Genomic DNA, 26,707 nt, shown 5'->3' on the forward strand with positions numbered 1-26,707 from the left:
GAGTGGAAAGGCAAGTTTACTTGTATGGCATTTTACATACACAAAGACATTTTAAAGATGCATTAAAACATAAAAATAAAGATGAGCATAATGACATTAAAATCCTGATAAAATAATCAAAATCTAAATATACATTAATGATATAACTATTGTTTTGCTGCCTGATATTGATTAAAAGCTCAAATTTATCATATATCCACCTCATTTGGCCTCAGCTTCAGCTCCGCGTCATAGCTTCTCTCTGACTGGCTGAGTTAGAAATTAGCCCACCAATCACATCATGTTGCCTGAAGGTTTCTATTTTTCTCTGTGCTCTCCGGACCAATGAGAGAGAGGTTGCTGGGCAGAGAGAGAGAAGGAGAGCGATCGGTAGAAATGAGCTCAGAAATAACCAAGTACAGATAACATCAGAAGATAAAGCAATGGAGACCCTCTGTGTTCATGTCGCTGTGTCTCTCTCTCACAAACGCACACATCTGTCCACGTAGACACACACACACAACACACAGAAGTAGGTCAGAAAGCAGCCTTGTGAAGCTGCGTTGGGTCAGCTGGTGTTTCTGCAGGATGCTGTTAGCTATCTGGCCTCCAAGGTACAGCGCTCCATCTGTGGATTGTGTTGCGATGTTGATGCAGCTGTTGTTGAGCTGTTGTTGCGCTGCTGGACGGGCTGCCAGGTCTCATTTACATGTGCAGATGTAACGTGTGAAATGCTGCTGGTTCTGCAGGTCGCCAGATGAACACATAGTTCACGACATCACAGGTTTGAAACCAACTCTGTGACCTCGTGTTCACGTCACCTTCTAGTTTTCACCATTTCACTTGTGCTATAATGTGTGATGAAGCTGGAGCTGGGCTGAGCAGAGTGCAGTTGGACTGACATGAAAGCACATCAAAAGATGGGTAAAAAATGCAATTTAATGATACGGCGGTTCAAAAGCAATTCCACTAGAAATAAGCAAAAGCTGGCCTGATAATCAGTCATTTGCTCTTTTATCAAAATGTATTATTCAGCCATGTTTACGAAGACTGAAAGGCGTTGGACCCCATGCAAGAACCAGTTATGCACATTGGATGACTATAAGTCTTAAACTGATAGACTGCCTTTTTTCACACGGGAAAATATGCTCATTAGACTTAACAACCATATCAAAACTGATGTGATAGTCTTTTGACCAAATAATTTTTATGCCTTTCCAATTTACTGAGATACTTATTAGGTCATTTTTTTATTCTGCCAAGGAGACGGAGCCTTGGCGAAGTTTTGTGATGTTAGGCACACGTTTGTCTGTTTGTCTGTCTGTTTGCAACATTACTCACAAACAGATTTGGATGAAATTTTCAGGAAAGGTCAGAAATGACACAAGGATCAAGTGATTAGATTTTGGCAGTGATTTATGCATCATTGCGAGATAGCGGCACGGCGTCACTGTCGCTATGACTACAAGTGAACACTCTGTCAGCTGATGATCACATGATTGGGATCCTACTACAAATTCACCACTGCATACTTAAAGGGACTTATCCATCAGAAATGATACAAGGAACAGTTGAGTGATTTGTGGGGGTGTTTCTGAGTCTCATCAGATATTCTATGGTGCTGTGATTACCGCCGAACATTTTTTTAAGATTTCAGCCGTCGGAAATGATGGAACGACTGAGCAGCCTTGGCGGAGTCTTTTAAAGAAGTAACAAATGACTGATGGATCTGACTGGAGAACCCGAAGACACTACACACATTCAGTCGTCTTTTTTTTAAATAATTTACAAAATAAATATGATGCTGTACTCAAAAAGTCTTGAAACTAGTGACTGACAACACAAACTCATAAAGTAATTTTTTGCTGCCATAACAAATCAAATGAGAAGTAGCATCATTTTCTCATACACTTTGATACAACCAGACTTATTGTTGTCACCCCTGCTGGCTGTAGGAAAGAACATAGGTTTAAGATACTTTGATACTGGCTTCACTTACCAGCTTTTTAGAATCTCCATCTGTCTTTTATAAACAGTCTGAGTCCAAGCCTTTCTCATTAATTTGTGTCACAATGCTGAAGACATATCACAGACAGACGTGTGTTAAACATTTTCTAATATTACGACTACTGACACTACTAAATTTCTTCTTTTTCTGATGAATTTTCAGTGCAGAGTTGAGGCTTCACAGTGTATAATTCCTCTTTTCACTGTTGTTTCTGAATGAGCTTTTAGGGATTTTCTTACTGCTAATGATCGGATCTGCTGAATGTCCACCTCCTCATGTCCAGGTGTTATTGATCAGTCTGCATATTCAAAAGGATCAAATCCCTCTTGGAATACAAACAAGAGAATTTGGGTCAGAATATGTCCTTGCATGAGATCTGTGTTTGTCTCCTTTGCATTTCCAGAAATGATTTTTGGAAGAATTTTAAAAGTTAAAGTCAGGGATTGTAATACAATACAGTTTTTGTCAGCAGGAAGCAAATCACACCATGTTAATCCAGTTTGACCTTTGTGCACGTTCTTGCATGTTTATGCTTGTGAGCAAAACAGGAGCAGAGGGGATTCAAATCTGTGAAGAACTGTGCCTCATTTTCACTACTCAGAACCAAGGGAAAAAAACAAGGCTTTTCATAGTACTAGGAAGTATTCTAAATAATCAGTATCAGTAAGATGCTTTAGAAAAGTGCTTAGTTGAATCAACAATAAGCCATGTGCACATTTGATGCTAAGAATATATTGATTATGTATTCCATACTAATGGAACTGATCAAATATATAATATGTGTATGGGTTTGTGAACAGACAAGCCTTGTTAGCTCACTGGATGCTAATGGCAAAGCATCAGTAGCATGTGAAGTTCTGGAAAATGTGGAAGCACATTTTACATTTAAATCAAATTACCAATGACTTAGTTATGGATATTATATCATACCGTCAGCTGCTGTTGTTTCCAGATTCACTTTGTGAACAATTAAAGCCCAGTGTTTCCTGCCAGTGTTTCTAGGTTGTCCCAATAACTTCTCCAGTTATAGTAAAGTCCTCAGGACTGGAAAGTCCTTCATCAGCAACTTTCCCTCTTCAGTACATGTCAGCATCAGGATGTGTCTCTTGAAGCAGTTCTTCTGTCACCCTCTACACACTTTGCAGTTAAATTCTGTTAATCCTTGTCCTAATCTTAGTCATTTTCATTTAACTAAGCACAGTGTGGCTCTAATTAGTGTTTGCACTGTTATGAAACAGTTGGGTATCAGTGCAGCTGCTGTGTAGAGCTTCATGCTGAGCAGCAGCTTCTCATCAGGAAGCTGCAGTTTACAACCCTCCAGTGGACTATTCTTAGATCCACTTTTCTGGGTCAAAATTGCAATGTCCTCCTTCTTCTCACTGTCTTTTTCTACATTTCTTATTTCATGTTTATTTTGAAAAACCAGACAACCCTGTTCAAAAAACGGTTTACATCAAGGTCTTCTGCAGTATTACACAGTTATAATATAGCTATATATATATATATATATATATATATATATATATATATATATATATATATATATATATATATATATATATATATATATATATAGGTAAAGGTACTAAAGGTACATTTGTTTGGACAAATATAATGATAACAACAAAGAGATGAGTTTAATTAAAGAACTGATATCTAGCTATTTTCCATGGTTTTCTTGATAATAACCAAAATCATTTATGTTCTTACATCAATAGTTATGGCATTGTACTGCCAAAAACAGTGCTTTTAGGCATTCCATGTTTTATTTTCTGTCTATTTTTGTCATGTGATACACACAGGAGTTAGTATTGATTCATAACCATTGTTTTTGATGACTGCAGTCATGCGTCTTGGCATGTTCTCCATCAGTTTCTGACATTGTTCTGCTGTCACAGCAGCCCATTCCTGTTGCACACATTCAAACAAATTTGCTTTGTATTGGAGCTTGTGGTTCTCTATTTTATATTTGATGATTTTCCACAGGTTTTCAGTTGAATTTACATCTGGTGATTGAGCACTACAAGGGATGGTTCCAATGTTCTGGTTCTCTATCCAGGCTTTAACTGACTTTATCATGTGGCAAGAGGCATTGTCTTGTTGGAAAATTTAGTCGTTGGAGGCAGGAAAGAGTTTTCCAGCTGATGGAAGAAGATTGTTTTCAAGAGTAGCCCTGTACATGACCTGGTTCATTCGCCCTTCATACAATTGCATTTGCCCTGTTCCATCCATACTGAAACAGTCCCAGATCGTCACTGATCCACCCCCATGTTTTACTGTAGGGACAAGACAGTCTGGTTTGTAGGCTTCTCCAGGCTTCCTCCTAACCAGTAAATGGGCTGTAGTGGACATCAACTGAAAATTGGATTCATCGCTGAAGAGAACCTTAGCCAACAGTCCAATCCTTGTGATCTCCAGCAAAGAGTAACCGCTCTTTCCTCTGCCTTTTGTTGATGAAGGGCTTCTTCCATGCCCTGTGTGACTTCAGACCAGCTTCAAGAAGTGGGTCTCTAATTGTCCATAATGAACAAGTCACATTTCTCCACGGTGCCCACTAATTTTTAAGGTCCCTGGAGGTCTGACAACGATTCCTGATACAGGGATGGATGAGTGCATGGTCATCTCATGGAGTAGAAAGATGTTTTCTGCCACGACCAGCTAGAAATTTGGTAGTACCATGTTTGGCTTGTTTTTCTTGGTGTAATGAACGGCTGTCTTGGAGATCTTCAGTTTTTTCGCTCCCTGTCTCTCACTCATGTCAATTTCCAGCAGTGCCATGACAGCTGCCTTTGTGGCTTCACATAATTCTTTTATTTTAGGCATTTTGATGAGCGCTGACAACTTCTGAGTTGTGCTACGGCTTGAATGTAAGCAGGAAACCACTCTAGCAATACTGTTTATGAAAATGAAATTAATTCTTATATACTTTGGGAATACAATGAAGCTTAAGCTTTTCAAACAGGACATAAAGTATTATGTAATCACCTGCATTTTTTGTTGTGTTCATTGTCTTCTTCAGGTAATATACCTTTAGTGGTACCAGGCATTAAAATGAACAAGAAATTGAAGAAAACAAGTCTAATATTTTTTTCCATGACTGTAGATTTGGATAATTTCTCTGACAGAAGCGGCATGTCACACAATTACTTCATGGAACATCAGAAAGTTAAAAATATGATTATCTGTTCTCTCTGATTTCAAAGTTTCTGACTCTGATAAATGGTGTCATTTTGGTAATTTTTTAAAGATATGTCTTTCAAACCTCTTGCCAGCCCTTTTGTTAAAGTAGTTATTTAGTGATGATTTGTAATTGTCTAAAACTTGCCTCATCAACTATTTCAACTGGTGATTTTCTGCATGTTGTTTCACAGGTTTTTCTGAAAAGCAGCACAGCACATAGGACACTTGCACACACCATTAATTGATTAATGTGCAGTTACAGTTTAAAAACATCAAGACCAATCCTTGCACATTTGGAGCAAACTGTGAAATTTGTGGTAACAGAGAATTCTATTCGCACAGTTTCCTCAGGAGTGTGAATCTACGTAATAAACTGAAACTAAGAATAAACACTTATGGGCACACTGCCCAGATTAAGTCTGTGTTGGGAAACACTGGGCTCCTTCTCTACAATGCTTTTGATCTTTGAATTCCTTTTGTAGGAGACCTAAAATAGATGTTGCATTGTCAGGCTTTCCAACAAACAGAGGAGGGCAACATGGCCAGAAGCAGGATAATAATTAAATCTTTAGCTGAGAAACGAATACATACCACATGTTTATAGTAGCCACATAGCATTACCTCATTTTGACGTTAATTTATCTCCTTGTTTGTCCTTTGTTAAATGGAGGAACTCGACATTGACCGTGCATTAAGGTTTTTCCTGTATCCTGCCAGCTGCAGTTCAGAATGCAGGGTCAGTAACAATGCCCATTGCCTCATGGGAAATATCGTCAGCGTAGCAAACACACAGACACACACATACATGTACAGTACATACAGATGCTTTACGTACATACCAGATTTCCACAGTACAGTAGATATCTGTTTAAGAATAAAAAAATCTATTTTACAAAAACACAATCTCTCACACACATACATTCTGAGCTTATGGATGCAATAACTGGGTTTCCTGTTTACATCGCTGCTTTCCTGTTAAATTAGAGGAGGAGAAAGGCTAACAGAGGGAGGCCTGTGTGTGTGTGTGTGTGTGTGTGTGTGTGTCTGTGTGTGTGTGTGTGAGTGTGTGCGTGTGTGAGTGTGTGTGTGTGTGAGAGAGGCTGATAAACAGAAAAGGCTCATCGCTGCTCTCCATCTTTCAGCATGGAGGGCTGCATCACTGAAATATTGATGAATCAGCTCTGTGTGTGTCCATGTGTGTTTTCTTGTGGCATAAAGAAAACTCTTTTCTTAAACAACACATGCATCCTTCCTTAAACAGTGCAAACACAGAATGGAAGAGAAATATCTGCACACAGACATAAAATATTAAATATGCACCATCGCTCAAGTTTGGGGTCACTTAGAAATGTCTTATTTTTGAAAGAAAAGCATTTTTTTGAATGAAGATAACATTAAATTAATCAGAAATCCAGTGTAGACATTGTTGATGTGGTAAATGACTATTCTAGCTGGAAATGTCTGATTTTTAATGGAATATCTACATAGAAGTACAGAGGAACATTTCCAGCAACCATCACTCCTGTGTTCTAATGCTACATTGTGTTAGCTAATGGTGTTGAAAGGCTGATTGATGATTAGAAAACCTTTGTGCAATTATGTTAGCACATGAATGAAAGTGTGAGTTTTCATGGAATTTTCAGGATGACCCCAAACTTTTGAACAGTAGTATAAGTTTAATAATAAAACAAATTGTTTGGAGGGATGAGAGGGTTGTAATATTTAGCTATTGAAATCTTACACCTCATAAAATAACAATTATCAAAGTATATGAATAATGAATGTAACCATTTTACAAGATGTGTAAAGACTTCCAAGTACAAAATCAGTTCAGAATAAACCTACTTAGGCTTTCTGTTTTCTTCTCAAAGGAACAGTTTAGCAAAGTAAATGTGCAGTTAATATGAAGTTAGAGATAAATTACAACAAATGTGATCATTTCACTAAATGTATATTGTATGTATAACATGACATATGACATAAATGTATAACAGTACATTAAATATGTCTAGAAACTACTTACTAAGAATGAAACAGGGAAATGGTCACAGATTTCATTCTTTGAGAAAAATTGGATTCAGACGCGTCAATCTGTGGGTTTTATTATGACTATTCAGCTTGTTGGAATAAATCAACAGACAAATAAGACATATTACTAAACATTCTTGCCTGTGTATCCATATTTAGGCAGGATAACTGGGGATGTCACTCAGTCAATCTCCCCCGTGTGTTTGTTAGTCGGTAGATGACTGACTGTGAGTAAATGATAATGAGATTGGATACGGCAAGTTGTGGCTGCTTAAGTGGTTTTTGCATCGACCAGCACTAATGTGAAACAGATTCTCAGAGACGTCCTGACCGTCTTCTCCCTTATTTTGACCTTTGTCTTTCAAACTCAGCATCTTGTGTGTTCTCCTTTTCACTTCTCCCTCCCTTCTGTTTTTCTGTCTCTTCCCAGCAAGACTTGTGTCTCTCTGCTGTGCGCACAAGACCTGTTGTCGTCACATTGTATTTATAGCCAGGTCGCTCCCAGCAGGCACTGACCTCGCTTTGATTGGCTGCCTGATGTGGATGAGCCGGCTCAATATGCAACATTTCCCATTCTCTTCACTTTCCCATCAGGAAATGGATCAGTCACAGCCAAAAGAATTTGAGCGCGCACTTACGGGCAGATTATACAGCCTCAAAGAAATGTGTAGGCTGGCACTCCCACACACATGCACTCTCAGCCAAGTGTAATGCATGTAGAAATGCCTCAGAGTTTTCTTTTTCTACTTTTAGCATCATCCTGCAGACACCGTATAACTTGGAGAACATGAGCACTGAAGTCAGTGTTATTATAAGCAGTAAATACCTAAGTGCCTAATATTCACTGCATCTGATTGATAAAATACAATTACACAATTTACTTGATGAGTAAACATGCACACACAAGCCATTATCATGGAAAGCGTAAGTAGCATTACATTGGACAGTTTTTTAAAAGATCTAAATAGATGTAGTAGAGCCAGAGAGATTATCTTTTTCATTCCTCCCATTGCTGTAGGTTGTCAAATCCAAACTCCTACATTTCCTAAAATTCAACACTTCAGTCCGATGGTGGGTTCCATTTATACTGGAACATTTCATTTACAAAGAGAAACAAAAGTCTAATTCGGAAGCTGTAAGGGATGAAAAAGGTTTAAGTCATCAGGTTATTATACAGGAGACTTGAGTTTATGTTCCATATCTGACCCATTTTATCCTATTATATTTTAACTTGAGCCTCGTTTTCACTTTTGCATTCACTTTATGTTTTTCAGTCATTGTTTGGTTAAAGTTAGGCACCAAAACTTCTTGGATAGGTTTAGAAAATGATTGAAATTCGCAGTCACACATTTTAGTTTATCGCATATAACAAAGCTCCAGTTTGTATGTTTCCAGACTGACAGCTTCACTGGAGATTTTACATGCACTGATTCACACAACCACCAGAATGAAGGATAACACGTCTACTGAGGGTCCTAGAAGCTGTCAGAGGTTCCTATTGCCCCATAAGTTTGGGAATAATATGCACTGATTATAGGCCGTTTAATTGGCTCATAACATCCAAATCATCCAAAATGGCTGCTCAGCACATTCCCAGTAGTGAAAGCTGTAGAATGTACAGTTTATTAGCATTTCTGTATTATCTGTAGCTCATTAAATCAGCTAAACACATGTTTCTGTCCAACTTCTATCTTTGGAGGTGTTGCTAAAGTGTTCATACACCCATAGTACCAAAGTACTGTTAAGGACTGTTATTGCTAACAATGGCTATTGTGAAAGCAAAGATTGTCCTGGAGGCATATATCTTGATTTTCTGGGTTTTTTTACTGTACAAAAGTATTGTATAACTTGAGTTTAATGTAATTTCCAGCTCCTATGTATAACTTTCAAATGGAATGCAGCATGTGGTTTGACTGTATGTCAGTAGCAGCTAATACAGCCTTGAGCTGTTAGCTGGTAAAGGTCAGTGCTCTCAGCTGCACACCCCAAGTGTTTTTATTTTTATTTTTTCTATGTTGTAGACTTCAGACCCAACTGATGCTAACTCAGGTGACGCCACTTCAGGCATTTTCTCTGATTTCTTACAACTCTGTCTGCAACCACAAAAAGATTTGAGCTTTCTCTCATATGCAATAGTACTTCACAACAACAAACAGATGTTCAAAATCTGTTCTTTGTGAGCTCTGCTTTGTGGATGTACAAAAAAAACAAGTGGCAAAACTCAAATGTTGCACTCTAAGCCTTTGGACTTAAAGTTTATATTGCCACTATGGACAAATATGTCTCTGTTGTTCTTTTCACATCCAAGCACATCTGTGTCTGCGTGTACGTACTAATCATGTTAAGGGGTCATACATCTGTCACACTGGAGGATTTACTTCTCTTTCAGAGATAAAAAGTCCTCAGGACATTAATCATATATTTTGAAGTGAAAGACTTGATTTAAGGTTGATGTAAGGTTTGGACTGGGAATTAATCTAAATAAGAGAGATGGAAACACAACCCAGTTTGTGTGTCTGCCTGGATGTCTGGGAGCAGAATAATGACTGTGGTGACAAGTGAGTGAGTCATCTCATGTGATTGAAGGTCATTTGGTCTTCTCACCGAGTCATCTCCCCGTCTGCTCCGCCTCCTCCTCTACACCCTGCCCCATCTTCATCATCAGATGAAATGTGAAAAGTTCACAGACTCAGCTGACATTTGCTTTTATTTTTCTTTTTAACCCTTCTAATAATATCCAGAGTCTGGATTTATTTACCTCTTGTTTCCTATCCAAGACCTAAAATTGTAATAAGACATCAGTCATAGGAACCCATGAACCTGTGTCTGCAGTAAATGAAAGATTAAGTTAATTTAAAAGAGAGCTTAAATGTCAAATTGAGGCGACTGTAAATTCAATTTTACCGCTGGATGATTTCTGCACTGCTTGTATTGTGTATAATTTTGCAGGGAGCACAACTGGGGCTTCTTCATGCAACCAGATTTTGTGTTCATGGCAGTTTGTATCTAATGCTTTCAAGTGAAACTATTGTATGATGGAGTGTCTACCACCAGTATGTTTTTCCCTTCTTTTATTACCCAGGTCAAGTCTTACCTTGAAGCAAACAAAGGAATATTCATTGCTCTTCAGTGGATTCAGCTTTGGTCTATAGAGCTCTTTCACACAGTTTATTTCATATCTGACGTCTCAAGCAAGCATAAGTTATGGCAACTGGACTAACCTCGTGTGAGTCGAAAACGTTTCACCTCTCATCCAAGAGGCTTCTTCAGTTCTGAAAGCCTGGTGGGGAGTACCAGATATTTATCCACCAGGAGGGTGGTGGCAAAAACAAGTGGACAAAGACCCGAAACCAACAGACTCGTTAGGTGTTAATGTGAGTCGTTAGCCTTTGATGGGCGGTCGTTACCCCTCCCAGCCCTCTAGGAGGGTGGTTGGGGGTCACCTGACTGCAAGTGGGACAGATGGCTGCACCTCCTTGGGAGGGCTCTAAGAACGGCGTTGTAAGTGGGAGACAAGTGGTGTCTGAGGCCCCCTCCTCTGTTCAAAGATGGCCGTTCTAGTTTGACATGAATGGCTTCTTTTACCCCTCTCTCAAACCATCTGTCCTCTCTGGCTAGAATGCGCACCTTGTGGTCATCAAAGGATTCCTTTGATGACCACAAGGTGCGCATTCTAGCCAGAGAGGACAGATGGTTTGAGAGAGGGGTAAAAGAAGCCATTCATGTCAAACTAGAACGGCCATCTTTGAACAGAGGAGGGGGCCTCAGACACCACTTGTCTCCCACTTACAACGCCGTTCTTAGAGCCCTCCCAAGGAGGTGCAGCCATCTGTCCCACTTGCAGTCAGGTGACCCCCAACCACCCTCCTAGAGGGCTGGGAGGGGTAACGACCGCCCATCAAAGGCTAACGACTCACATTAACACCTAACGAGTCTGTTGGTTTCGGGTCTTTGTCCACTTGTTTTTGCCACCACCCTCCTGGTGGATAAATATCTGGTACTCCCCACCAGGCTTTCAGAACTGAAGAAGCCTCTTGGATGAGAGGTGAAACGTTTTCGACTCACACGAGGTTAGTCCAGTTGCCATAACTTATGCTTGCTTGAGACTTATCATGACCTGGATGACTGAGAACATCCACAGATTTATATCTGACGTCATTCCTCTTACAATTTTGGCTTTCAGAATGTGAAAATACAGCTTTCCCTTTAAGGTTGAACTTACAGGTTCCATGTGCACACCTTTTCTGCATTCTCCCTAAGTGTAAAAGCTTCACAGACATAGTTACAGTCCCCAACATTATTGGGGCTTAGCAAGTGCAGTGTTGTGACTGTGCATATTTGTAGTAAAAGTAGAACTTTTAGGGAAAACGCTTTTTAAATCATATTTGGGTCAAACTCGCAAAGAATTTTGATTCTGTATGTGAAGTTTTATGTCCCAGTGACCACTGAAATTGAGTGACTCTCTCTCACTATTCATTTAGATTGGAGTCTGTTGGCCCAAAATAACTGTTGGAGCATTACTAAGGTAGCTACTAGGTGGGAGGACTCACCCATGACGACTTTGTTTTAAACAGTTAAGTTCAGTATGTGTCTAGTGTTTGACAATAGTAAATGTCAGCACTTTCATACTTTTAAGCTTCATATTTATCAGAGCTTTCAGAAAATTCTTCCTTTCCCTTTCCTATTTACCACTTGATTGTTGACATGAACTCTGCAGTAATTACTGCTCTAGTCAAATATTTCTGTCAAACAAGTTCAGCAACAAGGAAGCACTCCAGTGTCTCTGTCATATTGAAGCTATATTTACAACTAATTGAAGTGAAGCTTTCCCTTGATTGACATTTGTTTTCACTGAAAAAAATATTATCTTTTCTTTGAGGAACAGAATGTCACGACAGGAGAAATGCACTTGTTTCCTGTTATGATGTCAATGATTCCTAGCTTTTTTTTTTTTTTTATAACCGGGGGGATGTAGAGAATACACCATCTTTGTTTCATATAATTGGATGTTGTTTGTGAGTAGATGTAATTAGGGTTTTGACACAGTTTCACATAGCAGCTTTTTTTTTTATCCTTGAATGAAGCTAGGACATCAGTACGTATCTATTTTCTTCATTAGATAATAGCATGACGAATGAAACAGGTGGAGAAGAACTGAAGCCCTGAGTTTAATGTGTCAGGTTGTCCATTGAAGTCAGAGGCCATTCAGAGCTTACATTTTTAGAGCCTATATATGGAGGATTTGCATCTATAGAAGCAGCCTATCAGGGAGAGGAGACATGGGACGCATGAGAGGGAAAATCCCTGACATGAATCAGCCCTTTAATGAAGCTGAAAGAATATGACAGAACACAAAGAGCAGCAAACCAGGCAGTCACACACACACACATATACACAACGAACACAAAGACAGCTTCTAACAAAGAGGCTTTCTGTAGAGACTTGCTGCAGACGCATCCTCTCTGAAGGACTCCACTGTGCTCTGCATGAGTTTAAGTGTGTGTTTTTGTGTTCACTCATATAATCAAGTGGACGGTGTGGTACGTGCAAATGCTGGAGAATGTATAGGCTGCACGCAGTTGAAATGCACACACTGTCTTTTTGTGTAAAGCCCTGGAATGTGGCCAATTCAAAATGGCTGTGGCCTCTGTTTGTCCGTCTTGGGGCCCCTTTGCCTTTCTACGTTTTCTGTCTCAGTGTTTCTTCCGCCTGCCTCTCCTGTTACTCAGTTCTCGCTCTTTCAGATTTCTGCCCTCAGGATAGGGGTGTGTGCGAGTGTATCCATGTGTAATTCACTTTCTGGACTTGAAGATTGCATCACTGTGACCTCAGGCCTTTAATCTCCACGGTAACCAGAGATGCTGTAACCAGAGGCTTGAAATGATAATGACTTTCTAGCAGTGACAGAGTTAAGACATAGTGTACGACCTGCACCTTGGATTTTCACCTTAAAGGGTAGAAATAAAAACTAGAAAGCACCTAAAAGGAGCAAACTTTACAGAGACTAAGAATGCTGTGATTGTCGTTTTATGACATTTTTAGCGTGTTATTGTTTATGAGTTGTTTGGATTTTGTATGTTGTTTGTATCTTTGCGCTGTTTTGTCATCATTCCATACATGTGAGCTCCTTGGAACCTCTTCCATCATCCATTCTGATCACTGATCAGTAGCATAGATAATATAGGTGACCTCTTGCGGTCATGTGAATAAGTGCATGGAAAATCTCTGGTCAAGTGGCCACCTAGGAAACATGCAAAATGTAGATAATTGATTGATAGCATGTGATAAATGTAGCAGCAAGGTATATTTTAACCATGATCTTTGCAAAATCGTGGTGGTATTGGAGCACCACTTAATGGGGTGATAACATCTAAAACGGGTGGAATTGTTGTGTTTGTGTGGTCCAGTATGAATTTCAGTATTGAGTTTCATAGAATATCTTAGCCAGACCTGTCTCTGCTATGCTTTTTCAGTACTGGATAATGGTTTATCTCTATCTTGGGGGGAAAAAAAAAGCTCTGGCTTGTGTGTATTTTTAAAACCAATCACAGTTGTTTTGGGTTACTAAACACAGGATGCAGTGATGTGTCCCTGAAAATAAACGATCAAGGAATTGTTGTGGTGGATTATTTACCTTATTGAATGACCCACTCCTTGGCAAAACTTGCCATTTTCAGCGGAAAGGTTGCTGCACTGAGGTTGTTGTTGTCGTCTCCCGTAGCAAAGTGGATTTTGAAGACAGTAACAATCAATCAAAAAATCGATCGATCAAAAATTTATTTGTAGAGCACTTTCCAACAACATAGAACAAGACCAAAGTGCTTTCCAGACAGAATAATAAGCAAAACAATACAATTTTTGATTACTATAAACCCATAAAACCCATAAAAACACAAAACTAAGAAAACCATAAAACCATAAAAACCATAAAACAGTCCTAGGATTTGAAAGCACGTCTAAATAGATAGGTTTTCAGTCCAGACTTAAAAAGTGGCAGGTCGGTAACACACGAACAGCAGAAGGGGGAGGGAGACCCGCATGAAAATTTGGGGTCAAATGGCAGGCTTATACCCAAAGTCTACATTTAGTTAGTTAGACTACCCAGGAACTGCAATGAGACAGACAGAAACAATAAGCATGTACACCTGCTAAATTCTTGCCAAGTTGTCCAGTTTTGGAAAAGGTAGGAAAAAATGTAAAAACTGAAAGAAAACTAGTGTGTGCAGTAGCAGCTGTGTGAGTCTGTCCTGAATTCCAGCAGTACTTTAAGCTAAAAGCTATCATCAGCATCTTAATTTGTTTACTGTGACAATGCTTTGAAATCAATATGTTTCAATTTATTTTAAGTTCAAAATTTGTATTTTATGTCTTTGAAAAACCATGTATATCCTGATAATTCTGCCTTGTCATTTGTAAATTGTTGGAGAAAGATGGAAAGATTAGTTTTGCTAATATTTGAACAAATTCCAAATTACTGGATACATTCAAATTGTAATGTGATGATGATTAGAGTCTAAAAGTTAAGAATCTAATAAAGTTTTTGCCAACAGTCCTCATAAGGGCATTAATTGTCTTGCAAAATTTCATTGAAATTATTGCTGTGCATTTCAATAAAAACAGCAAATGCCAAGCTGATAGTGGAAGAGTCCTTGTGAGTGTTCACGTACTGTACATGTTCATCATTTTCACTGATACTGAGATATTTCTTGTGCATGGAAATGGAAGGGGATTCATCCTGTAGGAGAAAATAATGTCTGTGCAAAATGTCATTACTAATGAATCAAATTGCTGTCGAGCTTTTTCAGTCTGGACCAACATGACTATCAAACATCATTACCATTAGACACTGTGTGCATTCAGTCAACAAGAAGGTCGATACCGTGTTTTACTTTATGAAATGGGAACTGTGTATTTTTGTGCTGGTCTACTTTTAAACATGATTCATGTCCAGAGCTCTGCAAAGTTTCAGCAGAGCTCAGCTCATTGTAGGATGGTGTCATCATGCCGATGTAAAGCTGCCAACTTCCAGCGTCCGCCTGCATCATCAGCACAAAGTCTGCATACACTGCAGCTACAGCACACAAACACAAAGACTCAGCTGTTTAATGTCCAGATGAACTTAGTTTGACCTTGATGAGATTCAAAGGCAGAAAAGGGTACGTTTTATGTAGTTTTTTTTTTTTTTGGCCTGTCAGCTAATGCAGATTAGAGTTTTACTTTTTTTGTTTGTGAAACTTGATGTTGGTTATGTTTGTTAAGACACCTTTGATTAATTGGGTTTTGTTGGATAGAATAAAAACTCAATAATAGGGAAGTTATACCAGTTGATATCAGTATGGTTTTATACTACAATGGCCTTTTTTACTTAAATGCGAGTCAAAGTTGGGCTATGACACATTACACATTTTGAAGGATTCTGACAATAATGATTAACAGGAATACTCAAATGTCAATTAGATCCACTCTACAGCATGTGCTATAATTTAGTATAGGCAGTGATCTGGAGTCATGTTTAAAATCATATTGCATATCAAGAAAACATGTATCAATGATGCCATATCTACTTTTAATAAATGCCTCAAGTCCATTAAGGTGTGTTTATGCAAACTGATTATAATCCTTTAAAAAAAAGAATTGTTAGTGGAGTTTCAGCACATATGAATTTAATATTGATTTATTATTTATTCAATATTATCATTACAAATGTGAAATTACAATTTAATTCTTCAAATATTACAACTTATAGTCTTACTCATAACATATCACTGTTTTCCCAGTCTATCATCATGATTTTTTGTCAAAAAAAATACATGAATCAAATAAATTTGATTTTATTTTCACATTTTTACGTTTTTCCTTGTAGTACCACTACATTTTTATTTTTTAAAAAAAACATGGAATTTTTGTGTCACAAAATGTTGACCTTTTTTTTAATGGTTTACAGAGAAGCAAGTGGTCAGCAAATATCTGAAGGATACATTCAGCACGGTGAAATATCTTTGTAGAGTTGATGTGCAGAGTACTCTGTAGTTAGTTGTTTCCATAGAGGTGCAGTGATATTGCAGTGAAAAGTGAGGCCACACCGGAACACTGATGCACATTCCAGCCCAGTAGTTGGCAGTAATGCACGTAAAGTCTGTTTGCCAGCCGTGAAGAACATCCACAGGACGTACTCAGCACAGAAACATCGGACCAACATGGCGGCTCGAACGAAAACTTTCTCTTTTATTATGAAAACTATTCAGAAAAAAGTATTTCTGAAAGCATTTGAAGCGAGAAATAAGCTGCTGAATCTGTCTTTGTTTTGTTTCAACGAGAGCTAGTTTAGACGTTTAACGAAAGTTTCACGATGCTTTGGACCGTTAAAAGTGCTTGAGTTTACAAAAAGTCTTAAAATGTTGAAAATAATAGCTATAATTGCATTTTGAATTTGCAGTAATCTGCGAATGTTGTAGACAGAAGAAAAATGCACCGATAAATATAAATGAAACATTTTTTCTGTTTAAGTTCACATATATTTCTATTCATTGAGTCAGTCATCAACTAAAATGTATTTAAATTGGAAAAACTTTGCTTATTGTGTCAAATATTGCAGTTTGGCAAGAATGTGATTAATCGCGGTTAATTCTTTACAAAGCCTGTGATTAATTCGATACATTTTTAATCGCATCCCACCACTAGTCTGAATCTTTAATTTGATTAAAAATAGAGCAATTCCACCTTACTGCTGATTTATGTGTATCTGTATGTATGTATGTGTATAATGACTATTGGTGTGAAGTAATAGAGAATGTTTACTGTGTTGATCATTATCTCCTTGCCTGGACATGTGAGTTTTGACAGACATTGTTTGAGTACAATATTGTACCTTCCTAAATGATGATACAAATACTCTTTGCTGTTCTCAGGCGATGGAGAGCAAACTGCTGGTTGGTGGAAAGAACATCATGGATCACACCAATGAACAGCAGAAGATGCTGGAGATAAAAAGGCATGAGATTGCTGAGCAGGTAAACCATTGTTTGTAAAAGGTTCAAATCAAAAACATCAAAGAGAATTCATAGTTTTGACATTTACAGCACATTTTACTGTTAGATGTTTATTTTTATGATGTTTCGTGTAGACCTACAATAAGCAATATTTTGTGAGTGTTTTTTGTAGCCTGAACTACAGAAAATACTTAAAAGTTTATAATACCGTGAAAAAAGTGCCTCATTATTGCCTCCCTTTGTCTCAACATGAGTTGAAGTCGAATGTGACGTTTACGCTTTCAGACACGCAGTGAGAGGGAGATGCAGCAGCAAATGTTGGTCCAGGATGAAGAGACACTAGAGCTGAGAGAGACTTTCACTTCTCTGCAACAGGAGGTCGAGGCTAAGACCAAGAAACTCAAGAAGGTAAAATATCTATAGATACTGTTTGTACAACTGCACAGTATAACACACAGGTGTGCACAATGCAAATACAGTAGGCTGCCCTTTTATACATGTACAATAAATACACACTTTTGTAACAATGACATAGACACACATACATAGAAACACATTCTTCTTTGTTCCTAATGTGAGAATATCCCTCTTTACCCTTTCTGCCCCTTTGACCCCTGACCTGGAACCCAATGACCCCCTGCTTCGGACACATGCTCCACTCGGACACACACTTAAATCTCAGTACCTTAAGGTTTGTCCTGCCGTCCCCTCCTCTCTTCTGATCACCTTCCGTCTTGGGCCGATTCACGCTTTTCCACACTAACTTTTTAAATCTGTTTTCCCTTCCTGGTCAGAATGCTCAAAATCTCCCAGTAACTCACTAAAACCTCCAATGCGAACCCTAAAAAAAATACTTCTGAACTCTTCCCTGCTACTTTTTGCTTTCCAATCTGCTGCACTGGCACGAACAAGCGGGACTAACACCCAACGGACCATTGTGTGACTGTGGATGACAATGTGACTAATGATCGTGTGCTGATCTTTGCTCCCTCTACTCCTCTCCCACTGCATGATGCCTTCACTTTGAGCAAAAGGGAGAGTAAACATTTTCACACAGTGCATTTAAAGCTCAGAGGGCATTATGTGAGACTCAAGTTTTATAGAAGGACAATGAGCTCGACTGCTGAACTGGTTATTTGCCATAAATAACCAGTCACAAGTCTGCTTTCCCTCGTTTTACTCCCAGAGTCCTTGCTTTTTTGAGCATTTTAGGCATGTGCAAAATGAAGGATAAGCTGTCATAACATTTAGTTGACGTACTGTTTCTCAAAAATGTAAGTGGACTTTGGGGCGATGTTGCTTACAAAGATTCATCATGGACATCATTAGAGCTCTGACTGGTCGTCATGAGCTGCTTGTGTTTTTCCTAAAAGTTTCCAGCGGCAAAGGAGATATGCAGGTTACTCAACTGCACCACAGTGGAGAAAAATCTTTCATATCTTTAAAAGACCCTTTTCACCATTTTGAAGGAAAGTCTCAGTAATCTTGTCAGGAAGTTGGAGCAGGTGTGAGGTGGCAGGAACGCTTTTAGAAATGGTCCCACTGATTGGCCCTTTCAGTCTTTCTGTTCTTATCGTGATGGAGGATCCAACAGCTTTGACTGTGATGTTAACTCCAAATTCGCCAAAACAGTGAAAAATAGTAGTTACTGGACATAATTCCAGTTCTATGTAGGAAACAGAACAATGCTGGTCTGTTATGTTTACCTGTATTGTGAAATTTACATTGCTGTGGGTGATGTTAGAAAAGAGAAGACTGCTACTCAATGAAGATATGAAGAGGGCGGAAAAATGGTGTTTGTTGTCTCAGGGCTGCTCCAAAGTGTCTACCCCAGACTAAATGCTTTTTCCTCCCCTGAAAGAGGTTTTATTCTTGCAGTCAGAACATATGAAAGTCATTGTCACCTGCAGCAGAAAATGGTGTATTCAATACAATAATAATACAATAATTTCCATAGCAGTAGTAAAGTCATCACATTGCAAACCACCCCAATGCAGTCACAAATTTCTGTCACAGAGGTTTGAAGAACATAACTGTAATAACACAACATTAGCTTTCTATCAAAAATAAATAAATAAATCCATATTTTACATCATCAAACTAGTTTTAATATTAGACAAACATGTCACAGTTTTTAAATGGTGATTTAATTTATTGAAAGAAAAATGCTGTCCATCCCCACCTTGCCCTACGTGAAAGAGTAATTGCTCCCCTTAGCTACCAATCTACCAAATGACCAAATTAATTTGGCATTTGGGTTCAATCTCACCAGCCATACTAATATATGGTTACTGCCAGACTTGTTGACTCTAAACGTCACTTAAATAGAACCTGTCTGGTATTGTGAAGTAGCTAAAGGGTCTCAAAAAGCAGCACATGATGCCACCTTCTAAAGAGATTCAAGAACAGATGAGAAAAAATGTCATTTATCAGTTTGGAAAGAGTTACAAAGCCATTGTTGACGCTCTGGTACTCCAGAGAACCACAGTGAGAGACATTATCCACAAAGACAGAAAACATGGATTAGTGGCGAACCTTCACACGAGTGGTTGGACTACCAGTATTTCTCCAAGACCACGTTGACATTTCATCCGGAAGGTCACAAACGAACTCTTTGGAAGACATGGCCCGGTTACATCTGGTGTAAAGCTAATTCTGCATTCCACAGAAGAACAACAGTGAAACATGGTGGTGGTAGTGTGATGGTTTGGTGCTGCTTTGCTTCCATAGGCTCTGGACAACCCATGGACAGCCATGAATTCTGCTCTCTATCAGAAAATTCTCCAGGAGAATGTCCACCATCAGTTCAGGACCTAAAGCTCAAGCACAAATGGTTTATGCAACATGACAATGAGCCAAAGCACACAAGAAAGTCCACCTCAGAGTGGCTCAAGAAGAAAAAAATTAAGGTTTTGGAGTTGCCGAGTCAAAGTCCGTAATGTAATCTAGCTGAGATGCTGTGGAAAGACCTTAAAACCATAGTTCATGCTTGAAACTATCTAATGTGGTCGAATTAAAATTGTTCTGCAAAGGAAAGTGTGGTCAAAATTCCTCCATGGTGAAGTAAAAGACTGATCATAAGCTGTAGCAAACATTTAACTGCAGTTGTTGCTGTCAAAGGTGGTCCAACCAGTTATTTGGTTCAGGGGGACAATTGCTTTCTCGTTTTGCATGGCTCTGTATATATCTCAGTTTGCTTCCATAAAATGTCAAGAATCACTTTCTCAGATACTTTGAGAAAAATTCCATCTGCGATTTAAGTTGTAGTAAACACTGGCTAAAGAAGAAATGCTGATAAACAGAAGAGAACAGTCTCCAGAATTAATGACTCCATTTTAAAGCAGTTTTTAGCAATCCATCGAATTGCTTCTTACTGATCTCATTTCTAAAGCTTTATGCTCATCGTGTTCAAGCTGCATGAAAATGAACTTGAACTGCGGTGTCATGATTCAGGCCTAAAATCAGGATTAGCCTACTTGGGTGAAGTCAAACAATGAACTGTGTGAAAACTCAGGAGCGCTGGAGGAAAGTGGAGGAATGAGACGAGGAGAGGGAGGGCTGCCATGCTGCTGAGCTCCCATTGGCTGGCCCGTTCTCCAGACACCAGCGCTTCCAGTGCTGTTGCTATGGGCAACCAAGCTTCGGCGAGCTGGAGACCAGTTCGTCAGACACAACGCACGGGGAACCTCACTCCTCCTCACCCTCTCTGTGTGGCTCTCTCCTTCTAGCTGTACGCCAAGCTCCAGTGCATCAAAGCGGAGATCCAAGACGTGAACGACGAGCACGTGAGGAGCCGGCAGGAGCTGGAGCAAACTCAGAACGAGCTCACCAGAGAGCTCAAGTTCAAGTGAGTCACACAGGCGCCCTGCAGAAGTCAGCATCAGATACACACTGGTACATGCTGCACAGGAATTTATTCTAGCAAACACTGAGAGATAAGAGAGTCTGGAAAACCAGATAAAATTTAAAAGTGGAAACCTGAAAGCGAAATAAAGCTTGTGTGAAATCTATATACAAGAACTCAAAAGTGTCTCCTTAGTTGTTTTGTTTTGGGTTTTTTGGAAACAGAATATAAATTAGTGGCAAGAATTTTATTGAAATAACGTTGTTATTTAAAAAAAAAAAACTACCTCAATACATTTTCCTCCTCCTTAATTTATCTTGTGAAAATGAAAAATGTTCGGTAAACTTTGCTCAGAGTTACTTTTTGGACTTTTCAGGTGCCAGAGCTACAATACTAGCTTTCATATTATAGAATAATTTTGGCTACAGTATTTATTTTACTGCTGCTTGTAAAGATTCAGAGCTGTGGTATACATTAATATATGCTGTATATATGTATACTATAAAAAGTAAAATGGAATCAGTATCTAATGACATTAAAAAAAGTAGAGACCAGCGTACAATGGAGTCATGCGGCCACAATGCCCATCAACATGTTGACATTCCATCCTTGAGTGCTCAGTCCTCACTGCTCCTTTCTCAGGTTTTGCATCCTCAGTTCTTTTCCTCGTCTCCTCTCCTCACGCCTCAATCCCTCCCACCAGAGATGTGACTGGAGAAGGTGAGGAAGAGACTTGAGGAGGGATGAGTTGAGGCAACAGATATTTGACAAAATGAGACATCTTCATCCCAAAGACGCCGTTTCAAACCAGCGTCAGTTAAATAAAGTGCAGCAAATCTGTACCATCTGTCCCTTGTTTTCTTATAACCTACCACTATATTTTATGATCTCTGTCAGATGAACAGAACAGTATTCATGACTCCTTACAGTATATACTGTATTTACATAGAATTTAATACACCGTGTCCCAAACGGTCATTCTCCCCAGAAAAACAAAGCTCAAAGACTGAATATGCAATATAATCAGTTTATTCAATAACAAGTATTTCCCCCTTTTACTTTGATCATGGCTTTCAGTCTTTTGGGCGAGGTTCTTGAGTATGGATGGTTCCATCTTCCCCCACTCCCATACAGCCCTAAAGTTGAGCTGTTTCATGGTGGTCGGTGGTGAACTGGTAAAGATGCAGCTGTTCAGGATTCCCCAACAGTTCTCAATTGGGTTGAGGTCAGGGGAGTTTGGTGGCCATTCCTCCTTACTCAGAAAGCCAGCTAGATGCTCAGAACACCGTTGCTGAGTCATACAGACAGTGTGAGCAGGGGCACCATCTTGCATAAATACTAATTCCGAGCATCTCTTAAACATTTTCCATTCAGTCACAGGATCCGATTTTTTCCTCCTGGCCAAAACAGGAAGTAATACCTTTTCTAGAGTGTTCTTGGTATAATATTGTGCGTTAACAGTGGTACCTTGAGGCACAATGTGCAGCTCCAAGAGACCTGAAGAGGACATAGCAACCAAACCATACTATGGGCACTAAATTTCACTTGCTCAGAAGATGGTACTTTTTCACTATAATCTGTATAGATATGGCCGTTCTGGCTGTTGGGTGTCGTAAATAAGTAGAGAGGGCATTTATCAGAGAAAATCCAGTTCTCCCAGTCTTTTGCAGTGAGTTATGTACTTCTGTGTAAAAGCCAGTCTCTTCTCCTTTTGCAGTTTGGTGAATCATGGGTACATTGCCTCTTGTAAGCTTTCAGCCCCAATGTTTCTATTAAACAACGATGCACAGTGCTCTTAGAAACATCTTCTTCAAGATTTTTCAGCCTCTGATTGAGTCGCTGGCATGACTGGTGCCTTTTACACTTGGCCTTTCTCATCAGATTCTTGGCTCTTGCAGTTAGGCCAGATGGATGTCCTGAGCAAGGCAAGTCTTTCAAGGATCCTCCTTTGTTGTATCTTTGCCACCGCTTCACCACCAGCGGTGGAACCACCTCCAATTATAAATAATTTGAAGGATCAAAGGCACTCAATTCAAGTACTGTAAACCATTTTAAGATACCAATATCAGAGCAACAACAGTGTCATACTTTATAAGTATAAGATGTGTATACACTGCAGAACTATATCCTATATACTCATTGAATCACTATGTGCAGCATGCTACTTTTACTCTCAGTCTAACAAACAATATTCATTCAACCTTTTTTTAGTTTAAAAAAAAGGTAAACAGGGTAAACAGCAGAAATATATTACCCAGGAATATACTAGGAATGTGTTCCAAATGTTGAACATGTCTTTCCCAAACAGCCCATTGTTTTTACAGGGTTTTTTTTGGTTGTCTATGTTAGCTCCCCCGCTGTGTTCATGCAGTGCTGATGTTTGTCTGAACTGACAAAAGGATGTCAGTCTAGTTTTGCTTACTGGAAAACGCCTACTAAAAACAGTCTTGACAGTCTCTCAGTCTGCTATTATCTGTTGTTTTTTAGTCATCACAAAAGACAGTTTGACTTTTCGAAGCATCTGTACCCTTGGTTATGTGCAGCTCCCTGCAATTGCTCTGCTCCACCAACAGGAAGCCTGCTCCTCAGTTAAATATGACCATAGGTTTTAGCTTTAAGACTTCCATTAAGAAAGGAGGCTTTACCAAAAGTATTGAAGCAAGTGTTCACAATCTCTTAGCATCATAGTGAATATGAGTGACCGTAGATAACTATTCACATAACAATGGATTTAGTGCTGATATATATATAAAAAAGGCACTACAGAAGCAAAAAACTAAAAGACTCTTTTCTTGTCCAAAATGGAAAAAAGCGTAAAAATAAGAAGCAGTGTTTCAGTCATAATGCTGCTGGAGACCATGTGTCTCCATAGACTTGTATATAACATATATCTTGGGGTATGGCCTCATAGTGCATTGCTGTGTGTTGTGTGTCTGCAGGTATCTGATCATAGAGAACTTCATCCCTCCGGAGGAGAAGAATAAGATCATGAACAGGCTGACCTTCGACCCTGAGGAGGACCAGTGGAAGTTCCAGCCTCTCGTTCCTGCTGAAAGGTCAGTGTTAGATGTAGATGTGAGGATATTCCCCTTTGGGACACGAGGTGGAAATAATGAACTCAGATCGCTCCTAATTTCAGTCAAGGTTCATGACCTTTTGCTCTTTCTGCTTACTGTGGCACGTGCCAGGTGCCAGATGTTACTTTTGGCTTGGCCTGAGCTTCATTCAGATGTGGTTTGACGTGTTCAGCTTTATTTCTAATTGATTTTTGTGCTTCTCTCCGCCTCTGTTCAGTAAATCGTCGCAGATGAAGAAAAGGCCGGCATCTGCAGTTGGATACAAGCGGCCTATCAGTCAGTATGCCCGGGTTGCCATAGCGATGGGAGCTCATTCCAGATACAGGGTAGGTGTGCGTGTGTGCATGCGTGCGTGTGTGCATGTGTGTTTAAAAATTGTGATAGTGAACAGAGGAATGCCAGGAATGCTGTGATGTTTACAAGGAAAACACAAAGGAAAAAAATGATTACTTAAAAGAATATGCCAATAAAATCTCAAATATCAAATCCTGTGGCTTTGAAATGCTAAAAAGCAACTTGCCAGACTACAGGTGACAGAGTGTTATTTCACCTTCTATTTCAGTGTTTCAACTACTAAGTCGTCTTTAGGTGACAGAGACCTTGTGACTAAAATGTTAACTAAGTGTGATGCAAGCAGCACAACTCATTAAAGCATCTGCGATGAAATATTTGGGATAAACTAGAGATCAGAGTAGCGTTCAGTAAGTGCGAGCCAAGGTGACTCAGTATTACTCGTCATGTCTCTCTCTTGTGTATTTCTGTGTGCAGGCTGAGAACATCATGTTTCTGGAGCTGGACATGGCTCCTCCAAACACAGCCACACTGGATCGCTCAACGGAGGCAGATCCCAACCAAAGTCCCTCTATGGACAACTCACCCGCCAAGGACAAAGGCATCTGCAAGTCTCGTTCCTGGTGAGCCTGAAGCCTTTAACAGATCCTCAGTGACGCAGTAGATCTGTCAATAGAAATAGTTTTTAGTTTAGTTTATTTATCTTGGTCACGATTCTTTAAAAATCTCATTTAGAACATACACATCAAAAAAATATTATCCATGTTTTAAGCTCTGAAATACCGATATTGGTAGTGGTTTGAAAATCCATAATAATATCAACTAAAGGCATATTTTTAAAATAAATATATTATTTTCTTGACAACAAATAATTGCACTGGTTTTGCAAAAGTCACTAATAAAATTAATTTCATCATTAGGATTCATCATCTGCACTGGTGTTGAAGTATAGAACAAAGAATATTCAACTTTTTATGTGTGAAACTTGTTTTTACTGGCTGTCTGTGGTGAGTGAGCCGTAAACGGTTTAGAGTCAGTGCATTTCTGAATGGGATTATTCAGGATTAGCCACACCCTCTCCAGGCCATCCTAATCTCATGATTTATCTCTCATTTTCTCAGCTGCGTGTAATCTCAGTGCTGCGGGATAATCTTATTAATCTGTCTCTCAACTGTATGTAAAAAAAAACTGTACATGATGTGTTTTTAATTTCAATTACCACTCCTTCTTTTTCATCTTTCATTGCAGGTGTCAGACTCCAAAATCCATCACCTCCTCCTCCTCTAACGTTTCCTTGGCGGCATGTCACACTGCCACATCCACAGCAGCACAGTAAAGCTTTAGTGAAGAGAGTTTTTTTATTCCTATTTATTTTACGCTTTCTCTTTTGGCCAGTGGTCCTCTTAAGACTCCTCAGTGAGGCCTACAGCTGGGACACAAACACACACCACCACCTCAGCTGAATCCTGAGAGGTCACTGACTGCAAAGAAATGATCTCGTGACAGGAAAATAAATGACTTTACGAACCTCAGAATCTCTGTAAATCACCATTTCCTCCTGTTCTATGGATTATAGACCCAGCAGACCCTCCTCTCCTGCATGTTTGAGGCCAAGAGCGTCAGATCGTCCTCTTCAACAACTGGCTGCAGTGCTGAACTGTGTGTGTGTGTGTGTGTGTGTGTGTGTGTGTGTGTGTGTGTGTGTGTCGTGTACATACAGGGCTGTATGATTGCCTGTTTTGTCTTTCAAGTTGTGACCAACACAGATCTGAAAGCTCACAAGCTGCTTGAATCCCCTGTAAGATGTCTGTGTAAATACTTGATGTGTTCGGGATGTTTCGGGGCCGGTTTGGTCTTTTCTGTGCGTGCTGGCTTTTGAAGACGAGCACACTTAAAAAATAATCTTACGACATATGATGTGTGCTGTTGTTGGTCAGATGAGGTACTTTGGAACCTGAATGATGACCTTTATCATACATGTTGTCCTCTGTCCCGCCACAGTGTCTAATTTAATGAAATGTCTAATAATAATCTCATTAAAATGAAAAACATGAGAAATGTCACTCTTCCAAAGTCATTTTACTGACAGTTTTATTCATATGGTGCTAATGGAAAACAGAGATAGTTATTAGATTCCAGAGTAATAATGAGTCAAAGTCAAAACTGTAAATCTTCTAACTACAGATCAGTTTATTCTTGCTTATAGAAAAAATAGCTTGAAAAAAATCCACCAACTAAAGCTGGACCTGCAGATGAGATTAGCTCCATGAGATGTGGTTAAAAGTTCAGACAAAACCATGAAGTGGAGCTG

The 26,707-nt window shown here is 39.2% G+C and overlaps 1 protein-coding gene across 1 annotated transcript in view; it reads left to right on the forward strand.

Moving 5' to 3' along the window:
- LOC111589028 (kinesin-like protein KIF3C) overlaps positions 1-26,459 on the forward strand; it is a 36,115-nt gene extending 9,656 nt beyond the window's left edge. Inside the window, exons 2-8 of the mRNA XM_023299718.3 lie at positions 17,104-17,205; positions 17,470-17,592; positions 20,913-21,031; positions 23,968-24,084; positions 24,323-24,431; positions 24,874-25,019; positions 25,645-26,459. Coding sequence (XP_023155486.2) covers positions 17,104-17,205; positions 17,470-17,592; positions 20,913-21,031; positions 23,968-24,084; positions 24,323-24,431; positions 24,874-25,019; positions 25,645-25,732 — 804 coding nt within the window. The 3' untranslated portion in view covers positions 25,733-26,459. The remainder of the gene's footprint in view (positions 1-17,103; positions 17,206-17,469; positions 17,593-20,912; positions 21,032-23,967; positions 24,085-24,322; positions 24,432-24,873; positions 25,020-25,644) is intronic.
- The last annotated feature ends 248 nt before the right edge of the window (positions 26,460-26,707 follow it).

This window comes from Amphiprion ocellaris, chromosome 12 (assembly GCF_022539595.1).
Source record: "Amphiprion ocellaris isolate individual 3 ecotype Okinawa chromosome 12, ASM2253959v1, whole genome shotgun sequence".
NCBI lineage: Eukaryota > Metazoa > Chordata > Actinopteri > Pomacentridae > Amphiprion > Amphiprion ocellaris.